Raw genomic sequence first — 23,996 nt, forward strand, 5'->3', positions numbered from 1 at the left:
GGGGAGGAGGCGTGTAGTGTATACGGGGAGGAGGCGTGTAGTGTATATGGGGAGGAGGTGTATACGGGGAGGAGGTGTATACGGGGAGGAGGCGTGTAGTGTATACGGGGAGGTGTATACGGGGCGCAGGCGTGTAGTGTATACAGGGAGGTGTATGCGGGGAGGAGGTGTATACGGGGAGGAGGTGTGTAGTGTATACGGGGAGGTGTATACGGGGAGGAGGCGTGTAGTGTATACGGGGAGGTGTATACGGGGAGGAGGCGTGTAGTGTATACAGGGAGGAGGTGTGTAGTGTATACGGGGAGGAGGTGTGTAGTGTATACGGGGAGGAGGTGTATACGGGGAGGAGGCGTGTAGTGTATACGGGGAAGAGGTGTATACGGGGAGGAGGCGTGTAGTGTATACGGGGAGGAGGTGTGTAGTGTATACGGGGAGGAGGCGTGTAGTGTATACAGGGAGGTGTATACGGGGAAGAGGCGTGTAGTGTATATAGGGAGGAGGTGTGTAGTGTATACGGGGAGGAGGTGTGTAGTGTATACGGGGAGGAGGTGTATACGGGGAGGAGGTGTGTAGTGTATACGGGGAGGAGGTGTATACGGGGAGGAGGCGTGTAGTGTATACGGGGAGGTGTATACAGGGAGGAGGCCTGTAGTGTATACAGGGAGGAGGTGTATACGGGGAGGAGGTGTATACGGGGAGGAGGCGTGTAGTGTATACGGGGAGGAGGTGTATACGGGGAGGAGGTGTATACGGGGAGGAGGTGTATGCGGGGTGGTGTATGCGGGGAGGAGGCGTGTAGTGTATACGGGGAGGAGGTGTGTAGTGTATACGGGGAGGAGGTGTATACGGGGAGGAGGTGTGTAGTGTATACGGGGAGGAGGTGTATACGGGGAGGAGGCGTGTAGTGTATACGGGGAGGAGGTGTATACGGGGAGGAGGTGTATACGGGGAGGAGGCGTGTAGTGTATACGGGGAGGAGGTGTGTAGTGTATACGGGGAGGTGTATACGGGGAGGAGGCGTGTAGTGTATACGGGGAGGTGTATACGGGGAGGAGGCGTGTAGTGTATTCGGGGAGGAGGTGTGTAGTGTATACGGGGAGGAGGTGTGTAGTGTATACGGGGAGGAGGTGTGTAGTGTATACGGGGAGGAGGTGTATACGGGGAGGAGGCGTGTAGTGTATACGGGGAGGAGGTGTGTAGTGTATACGGGGAGGAGGCGTGTAGTGTATACGGGGAGGAGGCGTATACGGAGAGGAGGTGTATACGGGGAGGAGGCGTGTAGTGTATACGGGGAGGAGGCGTGTAGTGTATACGGGGAGGAGGTGTATACGGGGAGAAGGTGTGTAGTGTATACGGGGAGGTGTATACGGGGAGGAGGTGTGTAGTGTATACGGGGAGGTGTATACGGGGAGGAGGCGTGTAGTGTATACGGGGAGGTGTATACGGGGAGGAGGCGTGTAGTGTATTCGGGGAGGAGGTGTGTAGTGTATTCGGGGAGGAGGTGTGTAGTGTATACGGGGAGGAGGTGTGTAGTGTATACGGGGAGGAGGTGTATACGGGGAGGAGGTGTATACGGAGAGGAGGTGTATACGGGGAGGAGGCGTGTAGTGTATACGGGGAGGAGGCGTGTAGTGTATACGGGGAGGAGGTGTATACGGGGAGAAGGTGTGTAGTGTATACGGGGAGGAGGTGTATACGGGGAGGAGGCGTGTAGTGTATACGGGGAGGAGGTGTATACGGGGAGGAGGTGTATACGGGGAGGAGGTGTATACGGGGAGGAGGTGTATACATAGAGCAGGGCCTGTGCTGACACCTCCGGGTCTCTGCTGTCTCTTCCCTCGGTCTCTGCAGTCTCTCATTGACCTCCTATCACACGACCTCTCGTCCTCGGAGGAGCAGACTCTCCTGGACACGATGGAAGAGTTGGGCGTTCCTCCCTCCGGGCCTCGTCCTCGGGACGCCCTGCTGACCCCAGATTCGGCCCAGGTGCCCCCCAACCGCGCTTGGCTCCGGCTCTTCAGCGATTTCATGAACAACCAGAAAAAATTTCGAGGTCGCACAAAGAAATCCGGCAGCAGCCGCGGGTGTTTTGGGATGAAGCTGGAACGGATAGGAAGCATGAGCGGATTAGGCTGCTGACACCCGGTGAGTGACCCCCCACCATGACCCCCGCATACTGCCCCCCGCCTGTAGAGGGCGCCAGAGCTGCTGCTGGCCCGGCCTCAATATCGACTGGGGGAGGTGGGAACCAATAAATACCGTCTCGTGTCCAGGGGGACAACCAGCAACAGACGCTCCTGGGGTCTTATGTGTTAGTATCTTTACTATCGTGAATATCACATGGCCTCTGTGGTTTATCCGAGCCTAGCCTCCTGCACCGCCGTACTACACTCCAGGCTACATGCCGCATACACCGGGTTACAGCAGCCAGCTCTGTACAGTCCATGCACCGGGTTACAGCAGCCAGCTCTGTACAGTCCATGCACCGGGTTACAGCAGCCAGCTCTGTACAGTCCATGCACCGGGTTACAGCAGCCAGCTCTGTACAATCCATGCACCGGGTTACAGCAGTCAGCTCTGTACAATCCATACACCGGGTTACAGCAGCCAGCTCTGTAAAATCTATGCACCGGGTTACAGCAGCCAGCTCTGTACAGTCCATACACCGGGTTACAGCAGCCAGCTCTGTACAGTCCATACACCGGGTTACAGCAGCCAGCTCTGTACAATCCACACACCGGGTTACAGCAGCCAGCTCTGTACAGTCCATACACCGGGTTACAGCAGTCAGCTCTGTAAAATCCATGCACCGGGTTACAGCAGCCAGCTCTGTACAGTCCATACACCGGGTTACAGCAGCCAGCTCTGTACAGTCCATGCACCGGGTTACAGCAGCCAGCTCTGTACAATCCATACACCGGGTTACAGCAGCCAGCTCTGTACAATCCATACACCGGGTTACAGCAGCCAGCTCTGTACAATCCATACACCGGGTTACAGCAGCCAGCTCTGTACAATCCATACACCGGGTTACAGCAGCCAGCTCTACACAATCCATACATCGGGTTACCCCAGCCCACTCTTCACAATCCATACACCGGGTTACACCAGCCAGCTCTGTACAATCCATACACCGGGTTACACCAGCCCGCTCTGTACAATCCATACACTGGGTTACACCAGCCGGCTCTTCACAATCCATACACTGGGTTACACCAGCCCGCTCTACACAATCCATACACTGGGTTACACCAGCCGGCTCTACACAATCCATACACCGGGTTACACCAGCCGGCTCTACACAATCCATACACCGGGTTACAGCAGCCAGCTCTGTACAATCCATACACCGGGTTACAGCAGCCAGCTCATCACAATCCATACACCGGGTTACAGCAGCCAGCTCATCACAATCCATACACCGGGTTACAGCAGCCAGCTCATCACAATCCATACACCGGGTTACAGCAGCCAGCTCATCACAATCCATACACCGGGTTACAGCAGCCAGCTCATCACAATCCATACACCGGGTTACAGCAGCCAGCTCTGTACAATCCATACACCGGGTTACAGCAGCCAGCTCTACACAATCCATACATCGGGTTACCCCAGCCCACTCTTCACAATCCATACACCGGGTTACACCAGCCAGCTCTGTACAATCCATACACTGGGTTACACCAGCCCGCTCTACACAATCCATACACTGGGTTACACCAGCCGGCTCTTCACAATCCATACACTGGGTTACACCAGCCCGCTCTACACAATCCATACACTGGGTTACACCAGCCGGCTCTACACAATCCATACACCGGGTTACAGCAGCCAGCTCTGTACAATCCATACACCGGGTTACATCAGCCGGCTCTTCACAATCCATGCACCGGGTTACAGCAGCCAGCTCTGTACAATCCATGCACCGGGTTACAGCAGCCAGCTCTGTACAATCCATGCACCAGGTTACAGCAGCCAGCTCTGTACAGTCCATACACCGGGTTACAGCAGCCAGCTCTGTACAATCCATACACCGGGTTACAGCAGCCAGCTCTGTACAATCCATGCACCGGGTTACAGCAGCCAGCTCTGTACAATCCATGCACCGGGTTACAGCAGCCAGCTCTGTACAATCCATGCACCGGGTTACAGCAGCCAGCTCTGTACAATTCATACACCGGGTTACAGCAGCCAGCTCTGTACAATCCATGCACCGGGTTACAGCAGCCAGCTCTGTACAATTCATACACCGGGTTACAGCAGCCAGCTCTGTACAATCCATACACCGGGTTACAGCAGTCAGCTCTGTACAATCCATACACCGGGTTACAGCAGCCAGCTCTGTACAATCCATGCACCGGGTTACAGCAGCCAGCTCTGTACAGTCCATGCACCGGGTTACAGCAGCCAGCTCTGTACAGTCCATACACCGGGTTACAGCAGCCAGCTCTGTACAGTCCATACACCGGGTTACAGCAGCCAGCTCTGTACAGTCCATACACCGGGTTACAGCAGCCAGCTCTGTACAGTCCATACACCGGGTTACAGCAGCCAGCTCTGTACAGTCCATGCACCGGGTTACAGCAGCCAGCTCTGTACAATCCATACACCGGGTTACAGCAGCCAGCTCTGTACAATCCATACACCGGGTTACAGCAGCCAGCTCTGTACAATCCATACACCGGGTTACAGCAGCCAGCTCTACACAATCCATACATCGGGTTACCCCAGCCCACTCTTCACAATCCATACACCGGGTTACACCAGCCAGCTCTGTACAATCCATACACCGGGTTACACCAGCCCGCTCTGTACAATCCATACACTGGGTTACACCAGCCGGCTCTTCACAATCCATACACTGGGTTACACCAGCCCGCTCTACACAATCCATACCCTGGGTTACACCAGCCGGCTCTACACAATCCATACACCGGGTTACACCAGCCGGCTCTACACAATCCATACACCGGGTTACAGCAGCCAGCTCTGTACAATCCATACACCGGGTTACAGCAGCCAGCTCATCACAATCCATACACCGGGTTACAGCAGCCAGCTCATCACAATCCATACACCGGGTTACAGCAGCCAGCTCATCACAATCCATACACCGGGTTACAGCAGCCAGCTCATCACAATCCATACACCGGGTTACAGCAGCCAGCTCATCACAATCCATACACCGGGTTACAGCAGCCAGCTCATCACAATCCATACACCGGGTTACAGCAGCCAGCTCTGTACAATCCATACACCGGGTTACAGCAGCCAGCTCTACACAATCCATACATCGGGTTACCCCAGCCCACTCTTCACAATCCATACACCGGGTTACACCAGCCAGCTCTGTACAATCCATACACTGGGTTACACCAGCCCGCTCTACACAATCCATACACTGGGTTACACCAGCCGGCTCTTCACAATCCATACACTGGGTTACACCAGCCCGCTCTACACAATCCATACACTGGGTTACACCAGCCGGCTCTACACAATCCATACACCGGGTTACAGCAGCCAGCTCTGTACAATCCATACACCGGGTTACAGCAGCCAGCTCTGTACAATCCATACACCGGGTTACAGCAGCCAGCTCATCACAATCCATACACCGGGTTACAGCAGCCAGCTCATCACAATCCATACACCGGGTTACACCAGCCCGCTCTACACAATCCATACACCGGGTTACACCAGCCCGCTCTACACAATCCATACACCGGGTTACACCAGCCGGCTCTTCACAATCCATACACCGGGTTACACCAGCCGGCTCTACACAATCCATACACCGGGTTACACCAGCCGGCTCTACACAATCCATACACCGGGTTACACCAGCCGGCTCTACACAATCCATACACCGGGTTACACCAGCCCGCTCTACACAATCCATACACCGGGTTACACCAGCCCGCTCTACACAATCCATACACCGGGTTACACCAGCCGGCTCTTCACAATCCATACACCGGGTTACACCAGCCCGCTCTACACAATCCATACACCGGGTTACATCAGCCGGCTCTTCACAATCCATACACCGGGTTACATCAGCCGGCTCTTCACAATCCATACACCGGGTTACACCAGCCCGCTCTACACAATCCATACACCGGGTTACACCAGCCCGCTCTACACAATCCATACACCGGGTTACACCAGCCCGCTCTACACAATCCATACACCGGGTTACATCAGCCGGCTCTTCACAATCCATACACCGAGTTACACCAGCCGGCTCTACACAATCCATACACCGGGTTACACCAGCCGGCTCTACACAATCCATACACCGGGTTACACCACCACTTCATGATCCTTCCACTGGTATAGTTGACCAGCTTGATTGTATCAGAGCTGACACTTCTTTTCTTGGATCCTCTAGGTGTTGAGCAGTAACGATTCCCAGTTTGGGATGAAGATCTTCACCCCCTCCCCTGACCGCAGTCTCTACAACTGAGAATGTAAATGCAACGGAACGAACCCCCCACCTGCACCCGACGACCTCCGCCCGGAGGGAGAGAAGCTGTCCTAGTATTTGATGTATAGACGTTTCGCCGGTCCGGTGCTGCCTCCTGGGAGACGCGCTCGCTGCCGAAGATCGAGTGAAGCTGCAGCACGGCGCCCAGGAGGAACTTTACACAGACAGAGGAGAAAGCTTTGCTCCTGTAATAAAATATCCCCCCTCCTGCTGTGTGTGATGACAGACCCCCACCATCGGGGGCTCCACCTAGAGTGCTAATAAAACAGACACCTCATATCACATGTGCATACTCTCATCATTGTGTCACAGAGAGGGGACAGTGTATGACAGCGGAGGCTCCCATCACCCCGGCCAAACGTGCAGAGCGCCTCATAGAAACGCTGCGGCTCGACACCTCCCGTTCTCAGTACGCAGCAGGAAACGCTTGAGGTCAAAATTCACGTCAGGACATCTGCTGCGTGCACACACAACACACTCAATTCATGTCTAATCCTCCAGAGCTGCAATCACACTTCTGATCATCTCTTATCCTCCAGAGCTGCAGTCACACTTCTGATCATCTCTTATCCTCCGGAGCTGCAGTCACACTTCTGATCATCTCTTATCCTCCGGAGCTGCAGTCACACTTCTGATCATCTCTTATCCTCCAGAGCTGCAGTCACACTTCTGATCATCTCTAATCCTCCAGAGCTGCAGTCACACTTCTGATCATCTCTAATCCTCCAGAGCTGCAGTCACACTTCTGATCATCTCTAATCCTCCAGAGCTGCAGTCACACTTCTGATCATCTCTTATCCTCCAGAGCAGCAGTCACAATTCTGATCATCTCTTATCCTCCGGAGCTGCAGTCACACTTCTGATCATCTCTTATCCTCCGGAGCTGCAGTCACACTTCTGATCATCTCTTATCCTCCGGAGCTGCAGTCACACTTCTGATCATCTCTTATCCTCCAGAGCTGCAGTCACACTTCTGATCATCTCTTATCCTCCAGAACTGCAGTCACACTTCTGATCATCTCTTATTCTCCGGAGCTGCAGTCACACTTCTGATCATCTCTTATCCTCCGGAGCTGCAGTCACACTTCTGATCATCTCTTATCCTCCAGAGCTGCAGTCACACTTCTGATCATCTCTTATCCTCCAGAGCTGCAGTCACACTTCTGATCATCTCTAATCCTCCAGAGCTGCAGTCACACTTCTGATCATCTCTAATCCTCCAGAGCTGCAGTCACACTTCTGACCATCTCTAATCCTCCAGAGCTGCAGTCACACTTCTGATCATCTCTTATCCTCCAGAGCTGCAGTCACACTTCTGATCATCTCTTATCCTCCAGAGCTGCAGTCACACTTCTGCTTTTCCATCAGGTCTTGTCCTCTTGTCATACTCTGTAGTTAAAGGGGTTTTCCCACAAACAAAAGTTGATTTTAATCAATTGTTCTTGGAATAATAATAACTTCCACAATTAGATGTGATTAAATAAAATGTTCCTGTGCTGAGATAATCTGATAAATGTCCCCTGCTGTGTATTGTGTAATGGTTGTGTCTGACCATACAGGAGCATGGTCTGATCATACCACATCTCCTGGGCAGGGGAGGGAGGCGGGAGAGTCTACAGGCAGGACAGCCGGGGAGGGAGGTGGGAGAGTCTACAGGCAGGACAGCCGGGATCACAGCTGATTCTTTCTATGAAGTAAAACATTGATTAAAGACAGTCAGGAAATGTTTTACCTCACAGTAAGAATCAGCTGTGATCCCCTGCTGTATTATCTGTATACTCTTTTGCGTCCCCCCCTGCCCAGGAGATGTGGTATGATCAGACCATGCTCCTGTATGGTCACACACAACCATTACACAATACACAGCAGGGGACATTTATCAGATTATCTCAGCACAGGAATATTTTATTTAATCACATCTAATTGTGGAAGTTATTATTATTCCAAGAACAATTGATTAAAATCAACTTTTGTTTGTGGGAAAACCCCTTTAAGTGTAGGTAATACGCTCTGTACAAGGAGCAGCTGAACTGTGAATGCAGCTCCAGATGGGACTGGAGAATAAAGCAGAGATCATGGAGACTCTGCGCTCACATGGTGCGGCCCATCCACTGCCCGGGGGTCCAGGGGCCGAGGCAGCTCCTCTTGCCCAGGATGACCACACCGGAAAGAGACACCAAGAACCAAAACTAAAAATAAAGAGACTTTATTGGAATGATGGAGATTGTGCAGAAGCGGGCGAGTCCAGGAGCCGCGGGCAGGTCCAGGAGCCGCGGGCAGGTCCAGGAGCCGCGGGCAGGTCCAGGAGCCGCGGGCGGCGAGAGGATGAACGCAGAGGGTGGGAACGGTCAGTAGACGCATCACTTTTTCTTCTTTTTCTTCTTCTTGTCGGCCGCAGAGCTGACGTTCCAGTAGTAAAGGAGCTGAGAGAATATCAGTCCATTACATGCAGAAGACACGACGTATGTGAGAGACATCAGGGGGTCTCCAGTCTCCTGCCGGGGGGATAAAAGTGCCAGGTCAGTGAGCGCAGCCCGGCCCCGTCCACACCACATGAGCAGTCATGGCCGATAGTGTCGGCACCCCTGAGATTGTTCCAGAAAATGAAGCGTTCCCCCCAGAACATGATCACAATCACACGGGATTATTTCCTTTTTGTGCATTTAAACAACACAAAGAAAAACTGAGGAAAAAGGCAAATAGGAGATAATGTCACATAAACCCCAAACATGGTCCGGACACAATTGTTTCCCCTCCTGACTATTCGGTTGCGCCCTGTGGAATAAATCCCTGCAATCAGTCGCTTCCTATAACCATCAGCGCCTCACTCCTCAGCTGGGGTCTCGGGGACTCGCCTCACTCCTCAGCTGGGGTCTCGGGGACTCGCCTCACTCCTCAGCTGGGGTCTCGCCTCACTCCTCAGCTGGGGTCTCGGGGACTCGCCTCACTCCTCAGCTGGGGTCTCGGGGACCCGCCTCACTCCTCAGCTGGGGTCTCGGGGACTCGCCTCACTCCTCAGCTGGGGTCTCGGGGACTCGCCTCACTCCTCAGCTGGGGTCTCGGGGACTCGCCTCACTCCTCAGCTGGGGTCTCGGGGACCCGCCCCCCTCCTCGGCTGGGGTCTCGGGGACTCGCCTCACTCCTCAGCTGGGGTCTCCGGGTCTCATATGTGAAGACGTCTTCTCCCAACAGCCATTGTAAGATCTCTGCACAGGTGATCAATGGGATTTAGATCCGGACTCATTGCTGCCACTTCACATCTCTCCAGCGTTTTGTTTCCATCCATTTCTGGGGGCTTCTTGAAGTCTGGAAGACCCTTGACCTAGGACGCACACCCAGCTCTCTAATAATGGTTACTACATTGCCAACCAGAATCCTTTGATGATCTTCAGATTTCATGATGCCTTGCACACAGTCAAGGCCCCCAGTGCCAGAGGAGGCAAACAACCCCAAGACATCTGTGACCCTCCACCATATCTGACTGTAGGTGCAGTGTTTTTTTCTTTGTAGGCCTCATTCCGTTTTCAGTAAACAGTACAATGATGTGCTTTACCAAAAAGCTCTATCTTGGTCTCATCTGTCCACAAGACACTTTCCCAGAAGGATTTTGGCTACTCTCATACATTTGGCACACTAAAGTCTAGCTTTTTTATGTCTCTGTGTCAGCAATGGGGTCCTCTGGGGTCTCCTGTGATAGCTTTTTATTTTTTAATTCTCATGTGGACGGATAGATCACGCTGGAATTTCTTTGGCACTTGATTGGGGCTTATCCACCATCCGGACTATCCAGCGTTGCAACCGTTCATCAATTTGTATCTGCCGTCCATGTCCAGGAAGATTAGCTGCAGTGCCAAGGGCTGTAAACTTCTTGATTATGTTGCAAAACTTGGACAAAGGAACATGAAGATCTCTGGAGATGGACTTGTAACCTGAAGATTGTTGATAGGTTGAGAGGTGGTGAGTTCTCCTTCAATGGACGTCTTCACACAGAGGCTGGACAGACATCTGTCTGAGATGATTTAGTGAATCCTGCTTTGAGCCGGGGGTAGGACCAGATGACCCAGGAGGACCCTCCAACTCTACCATTCTATGATTCTATGATTCTATGATATTGTTCAACAATTTTGTCCTCAGACAGTTCTCTTCTCCTCTTTCTGTTCTCCATGCTTAGTGTGACACACACACAATGCAGAGATTGAGGCAACTTCTCCCCTTTTTATCTGGTTTCAGGTGGGATTTCCATATTGTCCACACCTGTTACAGGTGAGTGTGAACGAGCATCACACGCTGGAAACAAAGTGATTTACCCACAATTTTGGAAAAGTGCCAACAATTTTATCCGACCCTTTTTGGGGTTTTGTGTGAAATTCTGTCCAATTTGCCCTTTTCTCTGTATTTTTGTGTTGTTCCAATACACACAGAGGAAATAAACCTGTGTATAAGAAAAGGTGTGTGATTGTGATCATGTTCTGGGAGGAATGCTTCACTTTCTGGAACAATCTCAGGGGTGCCGACACTTTCAGCCATGACATATATACACACACAGACTGGACATTGCTCCAGCACAGCCCGTACCTGCACCGAGGTGAATATCCGAGCCAGAGAGCCCAGGAACAACAGGGCGACCGTCACTGCCGACAGCTGCCCCGTGTGACCGTTCCTGTAGTTAGTCACTGCCTGTATGAGCTGCAGGAGGGAGACAAAGGACAGGTCAGAGCAATGTACAGAGGATGCCCCGCCCCCTGCAGGGTGATACAGACAGAAGGGAGCTATGACCCCACCCCCTGCAGAGTGATACAGACAGAAGGGAGCTATGACCCCGCCCCCTGCAGAGAGATACAGACAGAAGGGAGCTATGACCCCGCCCCCTGCAGAGTGATACAGACAGAAGGGAGCTATGACCCCGCCCCCTGCAGGGTGATACAGACAGAAGGGAGCTATGACCCCACCCCCTGCAGAGTGATACAGATAGAAGGGAGCTATGACCCCGCCCCCTGCAGGGTGATACAGACAGAAGGGAGCTATGACCCCACCCCCTGCAGGGTGATACAGACAGAAGGGAGCTATGACCTCACCCCCAGCAGAGTGATACAGACAGAAGGGAGCTATGACCCCACCCCCTGCAGAGTGATACAGATAGAAGGGAGCTATGACCCCACCCCCTGCAGGGTGATACAGACAGAAGGGAGCTATGACCCCACCCCCTGCAGGGTGATACAGACAGAAGGGAGCTATGACCCCACCCCCTGCAGAGTGATACAGACAGAAGGGAGCTATGACCCCGCCCCCTGCAGAGTGATACAGACAGAAGGGAGCTATGACCCCGCCCCCTGCAGAGTGATACAGACAGAAGGGAGCTATGACCCCACCCCCTGCAGAGTGATACAGATAGAAGGGAGCTATGACCCCGCCCCCTGCAGGGTGATACAGACAGAAGGGAGCTATGACCTCACCCCCTGCAGAGTGATACAGACAGAAGGGAGCTATGACCCCGCCCCCTGCAGAGTGATACAGATAGAAGGGAGCTATGACCCCGCCCCCTGCAGAGTGATACAGACAGAAGGGAGCTATGACCCCACCCCCTGCAGAGAGATACAGACAGAAGGGAGCTATGACCCCACCCCCTGCAGAGTGATACAGACAGAAGGGAGCTATGACCCCGCCCCCTGCAGAGTGATACAGACAGAAGGGAGCTATGACCCCACCCCCTGCAGAGTGATACAGATAGAAGGGAGCTATGACCTCACCTCCTGCAGAGTGATACAGATAGAAGGGAGCTATGACCTCACCCCCTGCAGAGTGATACAGATAGAAGGGAGCTATGACCTCACCCCCTGCAGAGTGATACAGACAGAAGGGAGCTATGACCCCCCCCCTGCAGAGAGATACAGATAGAAGGGAGCTATGACCTCACCCCCTGCAGAGTGATACAGACAGAAGGGAGCTATGACCTCACCCCCTGCAGAGTGATACAGATAGAAGGGAGCTATGACCTCACCCCCTGCAGAGTGATACAGATAGAAGGGAGCTATGACCTCACCCCCTGCAGAGTGATACAGACAGAAGGGAGCTATGACCTCACCCCCTGCAGAGTGATACAGATAGAAGGGAGCTATGACCCCACCCCCTGCAGAGTGATACAGATAGAAGGGAGCTATGACCTCACCCCCTGCAGAGTGATACAGATAGAAGGGAGCTATGACCTCACCCCCTGCAGAGTGATACAGACAGAAGGGAGCTATGACCTCACCCCCTGCAGAGAGATACAGATAGAAGGGAGCTATGACCTCACCCCCTGCAGAGTGATACAGATAGAAGGGAGCTATGACCTCACCCCCTGCAGAGTGATACAGATAGAAGGGAGCTATGACCTCACCCCCTGCAGAGTGATACAGACAGAAGGGAGCTATGACCTCACCCCCTGCAGAGAGATACAGATAGAAGGGAGCTATGACCTCACCCCCTGCAGAGTGATACAGATAGAAGGGAGCTATGACCTCACCCCCTGCAGAGTGATACAGACAGAAGGGAGCTATGACCTCACCCCCTGCAGAGTGATACAGATAGAAGGGAGCTATGACCTCACCTCCTGCAGAGAGATACAGACAGAAGAGAGCTATGACCCCACCCCCTGCAGAGTGATACAGACAGAAGGGAGCTATGACCCCGCCCCCTGCAGAGTGATACAGACAGAAGGGAGCTATGACCCCGCCCCCTGCAGAGTGATACAGACAGAAGGGAGCTATGACCTCACCCCCTGCAGAGTGATACAGATAGAAGAGAGCTATGACCTCACCCCCTGCAGAGTGATACAGATAGAAGGGAGCTATGACCCCACCCCCTGCAGAGTGATACAGACAGAAGGGAGCTGTGACCTCACCCCCTGCAGAGTGATACAGACAGAAGGGAGCTATGACCTCACCCCCTGCAGATAGATACAGACAGAAGGGAGCTATGACCCCACCCCCTGCAGAGTGATACAGATAGAAGGGAGCTATGACCCCACCCCCTGCAGAGTGATACAGACAGAAGGGAGCTATGACCTCGCCCCCTGCAGAGTGATACAGACAGAAGGGAGCTATGACCTCGCCCCCTGCAGAGTGATACAGATAGAAGGGAGCTATGACCTCACCCCCTGCAGAGTGATACAGACAGAAGGGAGCTATGACCTCACCCCCTGCAGAGTGATACAGACAGAAGGGAGCTATGACCCCGCCCCCTGCAGAGTGATACAGACAGAAGGGAGCTATGACCTCACCCCCTGCAGAGTGATACAGACAGAAGGGAGCTATGACCTCACCCCCTGCAGAGTGATACAGACAGAAGGGAGCTATGACCTCACCCCCTGCAGAGTGATACAGACAGAAGGGAGCTATGACCCCGCCCCCTGCAGAGTGATACAGACAGAAGGGAGCTATGACCTCACCCCCTGCAGAGTGATACAGACAGAAGGGAGCTATGACCCCACCCCCTGCAGAGTGATACAGACAGAAGGGAGCTATGACCCCACCCCCTGCAGAGTGATACAGACAGAAGGGAGCTATGACCTCACCCCCTGCAGAGAGATACAGACAGAAGGGAGCTACGACCCCACCCCCTGCAGAGTGATACAGACAGAAGGGAGCTATGACCCCACCCCCTGCAGAGTGATACAGATAGAAGGGAGCTATGACCTCACCCCCTGCAGAGTGATACAGACAGAAGGGAGCTATGACCTCACCCCCTGCAGGGAGATACAGACAGAAGGGAGCTATGACCTCACCCCCTGCAGGGTGATACAGATAGAAGGGAGCTACGACCCCACCCCCTGCAGAGTGATACAGACAGAAGGGAGCTACGACCCCACCCCCTGCAGAGTGATACAGATAGAAGGGAGCTATGACCCCACCCCCTGCAGAGTGATACAGACAGAAGGGAGCTATGACCCCACCCCCTGCAGAGTGATACAGACAGAAGGGAGCTATGACCTCACCCCCTGCAGAGTGATACAGACAGAAGGGAGCTATGACCTCACCCCCTGCAGAGTGATACAGACAGAAGGGAGCTGTGACCTCACCCCCTGCAGAGTGATACAGACAGAAGGGAGCTACGACCTCACCCCCTGCAGAGTGATACAGACAGAAGGGAGCTACGACCCCACCCCCTGCAGAGTGATACAGACAGAAGGGAGCTATGACCCCACCCCCTGCAGAGTGATACAGACAGAAGGGAGCTACGACCTCACCCCCTGCACAGTGATACAGACAGAAGGGAGCTATGACCCCGCCCCCTGCAGAGTGATACAGATAGAAGGGAGCTATGACCCCGCCCCCTGCAGGGTGATGTTACTCGGTCCTGCACTCACCCTGCTGACGATCACAGCCGGCATGTTGGTTGCCTGCAGCGCGGTGATGACGGCCATGGGGATGACAGGAGACAGCAGGATCGCCACCAGAGCGAAGTACACAGCCAGGAACAGGACACCTAGAAACACAGGGGGCGCTGATGAGGCAGGAAACAGAGAGGGCGCCAGGGGGGGGGGGGGCAGCACCGGCGGGGGGGGTACAGGGGGATAGCGCTGGGGGGGGGGGGGGGCGACAGCGCCAGCACCAACATGAGGAGGGCAAAGGATAGAGCGGAGGAGGCCCCGTACCCAGTGCTGTGCGTCCTCCGAGATGCTGGATCAGGAACCCGATGATCAGCGTCTGTATCATTAGGAAGAGAACTTCACCCCAGGAGCTGCAAGAGACAAAGGGGAGAGGTCCCGAGCACTGCACTGATAACAGGGGGAGAGGTCCCGAGCACTGCACTGATAATGGGCCAAGAAGCTGAGATACGGTCGCGGTGTAAACCTCCCCCCGCTGCCTTCTGCAGCACCTCAGAGTATGGGGGACGCGTCTCACCTGAAGGGGAACTCACGGGTGATGCTGTACACCATGGTGCCCGACAGCGCCAGCAGCTCCAGGAGGACCGACTTGAAGCTGAGCCCCTCCGCCGTCCCGGAGCGTACGATCTTAACGATCTGCGGCACCTTCACTGCGAGCAGAGAGGAAGCCACAAGGTCTCATCAGCCACGACACCACCACCGCCCCGGTACCGATCGGCCGCCCCCACGACACCACCACTGCCCCGGTACCGATCGGCCGCCCCCACCACACCACCACCGCCCCGGTACCGATCGGCCGCCCCCACCACCGCCCCAGTACCGATCGGCCGCCCCCACGACACCACCACCGCCCCGGTACCGATCGGCCGCCCCCACGACACCACCACCGCCCCGGTACCGATCGGCCGACCCCACCACCGCCCCGGTAACGATCGGCCGTCCCCATGACACCACCACCGCCCCAGTAACTTTCGGCCGTCCCCATGACACCACCACCGCCCCGGTAACGATCGGCCGTCCCCACACCACCACCACCCCGTTAATGATCGGCCTCCTCCGCAACGACACCACCCCAGTGATGATCCCTGCCATCAGCCAAGTCATATAGAGCAGCCCCCTCCAGCATCTTACATATCTAACAGCACCGACTGAGGACATCACCAGGACATGCCGGACTAATGATTACAGCCCAGGCGCTCAGGACTGAGGCGCCTCCTGGGTGCGGAGCCCCCCTAAGCTGGGCGCACCCTCCATACTAGTGAAGGACTCACCCAGGATGGAGCCGACGATGATCCCGATCCCCAGGATCTTACTGATCAGGATCTTCACACAATCAACTGCAAGAAGAAACAACATCAGCAACATGGCAGCGAGGGGGACGCAGCGCAGGGGGCCGCAGCGCAGGGGCCCGCGACAGGGGTTGTAGCGACAGGGGCCCGCAGCGCAGGGGGCCGCGACGGGGGCCCGCAGCGCAGGGGGCCGCGACGGAGGCCCGCAGCGCAGGGGGCCGCGACGGGGCTTGCAGCGCAGGGGGCCGCGACGGGGCTTGCAGCGCAGGGGTTGGTTGCATATTGGGGGCTCAGTGTCCTCAGTCGGGGGGTTGGTTGCATATTGGGGGCTCAGTGCCCCTCAGTCGGGAGATTGGTAGCATATTGGGGGCTCATTGCTGTCAGTTGAGGGGATGGTTGCACATTGGGGGCTCGGTGCCCCTCAGTCGGGGGGGTCTGCTGCACGTTGGGGGGCTCATTGCCTTCAGTCGAGGGGTCTGCTGCACGTTGGGGGCTCATTGCCCTCAGTCGGGGGGGGTCTGCTGCACGTTGGGGGCTCAGTGCCCTCAGTCGGGGGGGGGTCTGCTGCACGTTGGGGGCTCAGTGCCCTCAGTCGGGGGGGGGTCTGCTGCACGTTGGGGGCTCAGTGCCCTCAGTCGGGGGGGGGGGGGTCTGCTGCACGTTGGGGGCTCAGTGCCCTCAGTCGGGGGGGGGGTCTGCTGCACGTTGGGGGCTCAGTGCCCTCAGTCGGGGGGGGGTCTGCTGCACGTTGGGGGCTCAGTGCCCTCAGTCGGGGGGGGTCTGCTGCACGTTGGGGGCTCATTGCCCTCAGTCGGGGGGGGTCTGCTGCACGTTGGGGGCTCACTGCCCTCAGTCGGGGGGGGTCTGCTGCACGTTGGGGGCTCACTGCCCTCAGTCGGGGGGGGTCTGCTGCACGTTGGGGGCTCACTGCCCTCAGTCGGGGGGGGTCTGCTGCACGTTGGGGGCTCACTGCCCTCAGTCGGGGGGGGTCTGCTGCACGTTGGGGGCTCACTGCCCTCAGTCGGGGGGGTCTGCTGCACGTTGGGGGCTCACTGCCCTCAGTCGGGGGGGGTCTGCTGCACGTTGGGGGCTCACTGCCCTCAGTCGGGGGGGGGGTCTGCTGCACGTTGGGGGCTCACTGCCCTCAGTCGGGGGGGGGGGTCTGCTGCACGTTGGGGGCTCACTGCCCTCAGTCGGGGGGGGTCTGCTGCACGTTGGGGGCTCACTGCCCTCAGTCGGGGGGGGTCTGCTGCACGTTGGGGGCTCACTGCCCTCAGTCGGGGGGGGTCTGCTGCACGTTGGGGGCTCACTGCCCTCAGTCGGGGGGGGTCTGCTGCACGTTGGGGGCTCACTGCCCTCAGTCGGGGGGGGTCTACTGCACGTTGGGGGCTCACTGCCCTCAGTCGGGGGGGGGGGTCTGCTGCACGTTGGGGGCTCACTGCCCTCAGTCGGGGGGGGGGGGGTCTGCTGCACGTTGGGGGCTCACTGCCCTCAGTCGGGGGGGGTCTGCTGCACGTTGGGGGCTCACTGCCCTCAGTCGGGGGGGGTCTGCTGCACGTTGGGGGCTCACTGCCCTCAGTCGGGGGGGGGTCTGCTGCACGTTGGGGGCTCACTGCCCTCAGTCGGGGGGGGGGTCTGCTGCACGTTGGGGGCTCACTGCCCTCAGTCGGGGGGGGGTCTGCTGCACGTTGGGGGCTCACTGCCCTCAGTCGGGGGGGGGGTCTGCTGCACGTTGGGGGCTCACTGCCCTCAGTCGGGGGGGGGTCTGCTGCACGTTGGGGGCTCACTGCCCTCAGTCGGGGGGGGTCTGCTGCACGTTGGGGGCTCACTGCCCTCAGTCGGGGGGGGTCTGCTGCACGTTGGGGGCTCACTGCCCTCAGTCGGGGGGGGTCTGCTGCACGTTGGGGGCTCACTGCCCTCAGTCGGGGGGGGTCTGCTGCACGTTGGGGGCTCACTGCCCTCAGTCGGGGGGGGGTCTGCTGCACGTTGGGGGCTCACTGCCCTCAGTCGGGGGGGGGTCTGCTGCACGTTGGGGGCTCACTGCCCTCAGTCGGGGGGGGTCTGCTGCACGTTGGGGGCTCACTGCCCTCAGTCGGGGGGTCTGCTGCACGTTGGGGGCTCACTGCCCTCAGTCGGGGGGTCTGCTGCACGTTGGGGGCTCACTGCCCTCAGTCGGGGGGTCTGCTGCACGTTGGGGGCTCACTGCCCTCAGTCGGGGGGTCTGCTGCACATTGGGGGCTCACTGCCCTCAGTCGGGGGGTCTGCTGCACATTGGGGGCTCACTGCCCTCAGTCGGGGGGTCTGCTGCACATTGGGGGCTTATTGCCCTCAGTCGGGGGCTCAGTGCCCTCAGTCGGGGGTCTGCTGCACACTGGGGGCTCAGTGCCCTCAGTCGGGGGGTCTGCTGCACACTGGGGGCTCAGTGCCCTCAGTCGGGGGGTCTGCTGCACACTGGGGGCTCAGTGCCCTCAGTCGGGGGGTCTGCTGCACACTGGGGGCTCAGTGCCCTCAGTCGGGGGGTCTGCTGCACACTGGGGGCTCAGTGCCCTCAGTCGGGGGGTCTGCTGCACACTGGGGGCTCAGTGCCCTCAGTCGGGGGGTCTGCTGCACACTGGGGGCTCAGTGCCCTCAGTCGGGGGGTCTGCTGCACACTGGGGGCTCAGTGCCCTCAGTCGGGGGGTCTGCTGCACACTGGGGGCTCAGTGCCCTCAGTCGGGGGGTCTGCTGCACACTGGGGGCTCAGTGCCCTCAGTCGGGGGGTCTGCTGCACACTGGGGGCTCAGTGCCCTCAGTCGGGGGGTCTGCTGCACACTGGGGGCTCAGTGCCCTCAGTCGGGGGGTCTGCTGCACACTGGGGGCTCAGTGCCCTCAGTCGGGGGGTCTGCTGCACACTGGGGGCTCAGTGCCCTCAGTCGGGGGGTCTGCTGCACACTGGGGGCTCAGTGCCCTCAGTCGGGGGGTCTGCTGCACGTTGGGGGCTCAGTGCCCTCAGTCGGGGGGGTCTGCTGCACGTTGGGGGCTCATTGCCCTCAGTCGGGGGGTCTGCTGCACGTTGGGGGCTCATTGCCCTCAGTCGGGGGGTCTGCTGCACGTTGGGGGCTCATTGCCCTCAGTCGGGGGGTCTGCTGCACGTTGGGGGCTCATTGCCCTCAGTCGGGGGGTCTGCTGCACGTTGGAGGCTCATTGCCCTCAGTCGGGGGGTCTGCTGCACATTGGGGGCTCATTGCCCTCAGTCGGGGGGGGGGTCTGCTGCACATTGGGGGCTCATTGCCCTCAGTCGGGGGGTCTGCTGCACATTGGGGGCTCAGTGCCCTCAGTCCGGGGGGGTCTGCTGCACGTTGGGGGCTCAGTGCCCTCAGTCCGGGGGGGTCTGCTGCACATTGGGGGCTCATTGCCCTCAGTCCGGGGGGGTCTGCTGCACATTGGGGGCTCAGTGCCCTCAGTCCGGGGGGTCTGCTGCACATTGGGGCTCAGTGCCCTCAGTCGGGGGGTCTGCTGCACATTGGGGGGCTTATTGCCCTCAGTCGGGGGCTCAGTGCCCTCAGTCGGGGGGTCTGCTGCACATTGGGGGCTCAGTGCCCTCAGTCGGGGGGTCTGCTGCACACTGGGGGCTCAGTGCCCTCAGTCGGGGGGTCTGCTGCACACTGGGGGCTCAGTGCCCTCAGTCCGGGGGGTCTGCTGCACATTGGGGGCTCATTGCCCTCAGTTCGGGGGGGTCTGCTGCACGTTGGGGGCTCATTGCCCTCAGTCGGGGGGTCTGCTGCACACTGGGGGCTCTCGGTTCTGTTCACACCGTGCAGCAGGTTGTACTGGAGGAAGAACTCGTCATAGCAGCGCTCAGGGAGAATCCCCGGGACCAGCAGGCTCCGCATCGTCTCCAGTGTGTGCAGGTCACCGCTCAGCCGGTCATAGCTTCTCTTCCTGCTTCCTCCTGCCGCTCCTCTGACGTCACATCCGTCAGCCCCAGTCCGCCATATTAGTCGAGGCAGTTCCGCTTAAATGCTCTACAATGAAGCCACACATTTATTCTCTCCCTTATGGGCAGCTGAGTGACTGAGAGGAGCGGAGACATCGTGATGAGAAGGGTGGAAAATGGAGAATAATTTCGTCTCCTCACGGTGAAGAAACACACGACGCTGCTGTGAAGAAAAGGCGGGAAAGGACGCCCGAACCTTGGCCCCGCCTCCCGAGCCCTGGCCACGCCTCCAGAACTTTGGGCGGGAAAAGTGTGACTGGACCTCTGTGACTGGAGCCAGAGCCTTGCTGGTCAGCGGTGGACCCGAGCTGCCGGCCTGCCACCGATACTGGCGGATCAGGACCGGATAGACCGTGCGCAGCCCCTACAACTCATGGCTGCACAGTAACGGGCGTCGTGGCCGCCAACATGGAGCCTGAGAATCATGAGGAGAACGATGCGTCAGGAGGCGAGGGGCTGCCCGGGGGGCTTGGGCCGCTGTGTGCAGGGACGGTCGCCCTCTGCTCTTTCTATTACGTCCGCCTGATGAAGGACAGACGGAGGCGGGAGTGCGAGCGGCGGCGGAGGATGTTCTGTTTCCAGCGCACCAGGGCGAGGGAGCGCCTTCGCTTCGCCGTCCTCTGGACATCACGGCTGCTGAGCCGCGGGAACCCTTGTGTCACATCATCGGCGTCCGATGACGAGGGGCCGGCGAGTCGGGTGTGGAGTAACGGCGGCTCCTCGGCGCTCTGGAGCGCGGTGATGGAGAAAACCTTGACCAACTCGGACTGGATGGAGAGCTTCCGCATCACAAAGTCAACCTTTAACTATCTGTGTCAACAGCTACGGCCAGTCATCCAGAAAATGGACGCCAACGTGGGTGACGCCATCCCGCCGGAGGTGCGGCTGGCCATGACCTTGTGGCGCCTCGGCTCTACATGTGAATACCGATCCATTGAGAAAGTCTTTGGCGTGTCACGTTCCACGGTATGTAAGATCGTCCAGGACGTCTGTGAGGCGGTGGTCTCCATCCTGACCCCCAAGTTCATCTCCGTTCCTGAAGGAGAAGTTCTTCAGGACACAATGAAGGGTTTTGAGCAGCATTACGGTATACCGCGGCTGGCCGGCGTCGTTGGCACCTTCCATGTCGCTATAAGCCCCCCTAATGAATGTGCTGGGCAGTATTTCAATAGCAAGGGCTGGCACTCGGTGGTACTCCAGGCAGTCGTAGACTCGGCGCTTTGCTTCTGGGACCTGAATATCGGCAGTCCTGGAAACTCCTCCGACTCCCAGGTTTTATTGACGTCGGAGCTTTACGAGTGGGGTTCGGAAGGAACTCTGTTCCCTAACACAAGGTGCTCTGCGGACAGGATGGAAGTACCCATCCACCTGTTAGGATCCCGCTCGTATCCTCTTCTGCCCTGGCTGATGAAGCCTTTTTCAGCAGAGTCGCGTCCAGAGCGTTCAGAACTGAATAGGCAGTTTTCGTCTGCCCTGCGCGTGGCACCAGTGGCTTTCGGACGCCTTAGCGGCCGTTGGTGTTGTCTTTTAAAACGCGGTGACATTGATCTCTCGTTCCTACCGACTTTAATTGCTGCCTGCTGCACTCTCCATAATATTTGCGAGTCTCGTGGGGATCCGTTCCAAGAACGATGGCTAGAAAAAGCTGCCGAGGAAGAGCTGGACCAGCCCAGTGAGTGTGAGGAGGAAGAGTCCGACCCAGAACGGGTGTCGGAGGAGATTCGAGATGCCCTTGCTAATAGTGTATGGGCACAAAATGGTGCATTGTAAAGAAGGTTCAGGTCCGAAAACCATATCAGAATAGTATGATTATTCTGATTCCTATGCCATGATTATCCCTAAAGTAGGAGCATCTCCATATCTCCAGGATACGACATAAGTATACAAGATAGATAGGACTTATGGCATGAAAATGATTCATATGATAATCCCTTTAAGTCCAAGAATCCTCCTTTTATTTTTTTTTCCCCCACAATAGCTCCATTCTTATTTTTCCTGATGCAGCTATGAATACTGCATAGCTTACCTGTCTTGTGTTTTTTTCATAAATCAGTGCACAATACGACTACATGAAATATAGTATTGTTTCATTAGGCTAGAATAACGCAGTTTCGCACTCATAACTTGTGATAAAGGCACGTCCTCAGCGTTTCACTATGACAAGTTCTTAGTAACATGCACAGTCCTCCCTCTCCCATTACATCCAGCTCAATCTCTGTTTTTGAACCAGTCACGGAAGAAGTGATCAGGCTCCTTGCATCTTCTCGCCCTATTACCTGCACCAGTGACCCTATTCCCTCACATCTCCTTCAGTCTCTTTCCCCGTCTGTCACCACTCACCTAACTGAAATATTTACTCTCTCTCTCTCATCCGGTATCTTTCCCTCCTCATTTAAACACTCCAGCATACATCCATCAATTAAAAAGCCACCCCTCGACCAAAACTGTGCTGTTAACGACAGACCTGTGTCTAATCTTCCCTTCATCTCTAAACTACTGGAACGCTTGGTCTACGCCCGTCTAATCAACTATCTCTCAGATCATGTTCTTCTCCACCCTTTACAATCTGGTTTCCGCTCTTTACACTCCACTGAAACTGCCCTCTCTAAAGTCTCTAATGATCTACTAACAGCTAAATCTAATGGTCACTACTCCGTGCTGATCTCCTGGATCTCTCTGAAGCAATTGACACTGTGGATCACCAGCTCCTCACGATACTCTGCTCTATCGGGCTCAAGGACACTGTTCTCTCCTGGTTCTCCTATCTATCTGACCGCTCCTTCTTCCTCCCCTTTTCCCCTTACTATCGGGGTTCCTCAAGGATCGGTCCTAGGCTCCCTCCTCTTCTCATTATACACCATCCCTATTGAACAAACAATTAGTAGATTCGATTTTCAGTACCATTTCTATGCTGATGACACCCAATTATATACATCGTCTGCTAACCTCACCCCTGAATTATTACAAAATACCAGTGATTGTCTGTCCTCCGTCTCTAACATTATGTCCTCCCTCTATCTGAAACTGAACCCGAGAAAAACTGAACTTCTTGTGTTTCCTCCCTCGACTGATCTACCTATGCCCAATATTGCCATCTCTGTGTGGCTCCAACATTACTACCCAGCAACAAGCCCGCTGTCTTGGGGTTATACTTGATTCATATCTTTCCTTCTCTCCCCAGATCCAATCACTCGCCCGCTCATGTCATCTACACTTCAAAGACATTTATGAAACCTTTTCTTACCTTTTGACTCTGCAAAAACTCTTACTGTCACTCTGATTCATTCTCATCTGGACTACTGCAACTCTCTACTAATCGGTCTCCCTCTTACTAAACTTTCCCCTCTCCAATTTGTCTTAAATGCAGTAGTCAGGATCATATTCCTTGACAACCGCTACACCGATGCCTCTTCCCTGTGCCAGTCTTTGCACTGGTTACCCATCCGCTATAGAGTTCAATATAAACTCATCACCTCACCGACAAAGTTCTCCATGCTTCAGCACCGGCCTATATCTCCTCTCTCGTCTCAGTCTACCACCCTACCCCTGCCCTCCATTCTGCTAATGATTTAAGATTAACATCCTCAATAATCCGGACCTCTCCAAAACTTCTCACGTTTCGCCAATTCTTTGGAATGCACTACCCAGGACTCTTTGATTAATCTCCAATACCCATAGTTTTAAGCGTGCCTCAAAAATGCATTTCTTTAGACTGGCCTATCACCTCACCTATCTAACTAGCCCTTCTTTTTTTCCCCCCCATACAGAACTTCCTTCCAAACCAGGTCCCTCGTATCTTCTGTTCACACACCCCATCATTTAGTTCAAATACTGGTTGGTGACTGGTTCATTTAGCTTTAAGTGATTACCCTTTTT

The 23,996-nt window shown here is 56.1% G+C and overlaps 2 protein-coding genes across 2 annotated transcripts in view; one reads left to right on the forward strand and one right to left on the reverse strand.

Annotated features, from left to right (window-relative positions):
- LOC141165479 (C-type natriuretic peptide-like) overlaps nt 1-6,772 on the forward strand; it is a 62,422-nt gene extending 55,650 nt beyond the window's left edge. The window contains exons 2-3 of the mRNA XM_073651082.1: nt 1,852-2,145; nt 6,395-6,772. Of these exons, the coding sequence (XP_073507183.1) occupies nt 1,852-2,139 (288 nt within the window). The 3' untranslated portion in view covers nt 2,140-2,145; nt 6,395-6,772. The remainder of the gene's footprint in view (nt 1-1,851; nt 2,146-6,394) is intronic.
- A 1,908-nt stretch (nt 6,773-8,680) lies between these two features.
- Nucleotides 8,681-20,117, reverse strand: MPDU1 (mannose-P-dolichol utilization defect 1). Its single transcript, XM_073654592.1, has 7 exons — nt 19,938-20,117; nt 16,127-16,192; nt 15,373-15,505; nt 15,123-15,208; nt 14,835-14,953; nt 11,066-11,176; nt 8,681-8,985 (listed from the first exon to the last, which is right to left on the reverse strand). The coding sequence occupies exons 1-7, from the start codon at nt 20,014-20,016 to the stop codon at nt 8,851-8,853; spliced, it is 729 nt and encodes a 242-aa protein (XP_073510693.1). The 5' UTR covers nt 20,017-20,117; the 3' UTR covers nt 8,681-8,850.
- Nucleotides 20,118-23,996: the final 3,879 nt, after the last annotated feature.

The sequence above is a fragment of the Phyllobates terribilis genome, unplaced genomic scaffold (assembly GCF_046119375.1).
Source record: "Phyllobates terribilis strain yellow unplaced genomic scaffold, ASM4611937v1 Scaffold_11__3_contigs__length_659146591, whole genome shotgun sequence".
NCBI classification, from domain to species: Eukaryota; Metazoa; Chordata; class Amphibia; order Anura; family Dendrobatidae; genus Phyllobates; species Phyllobates terribilis.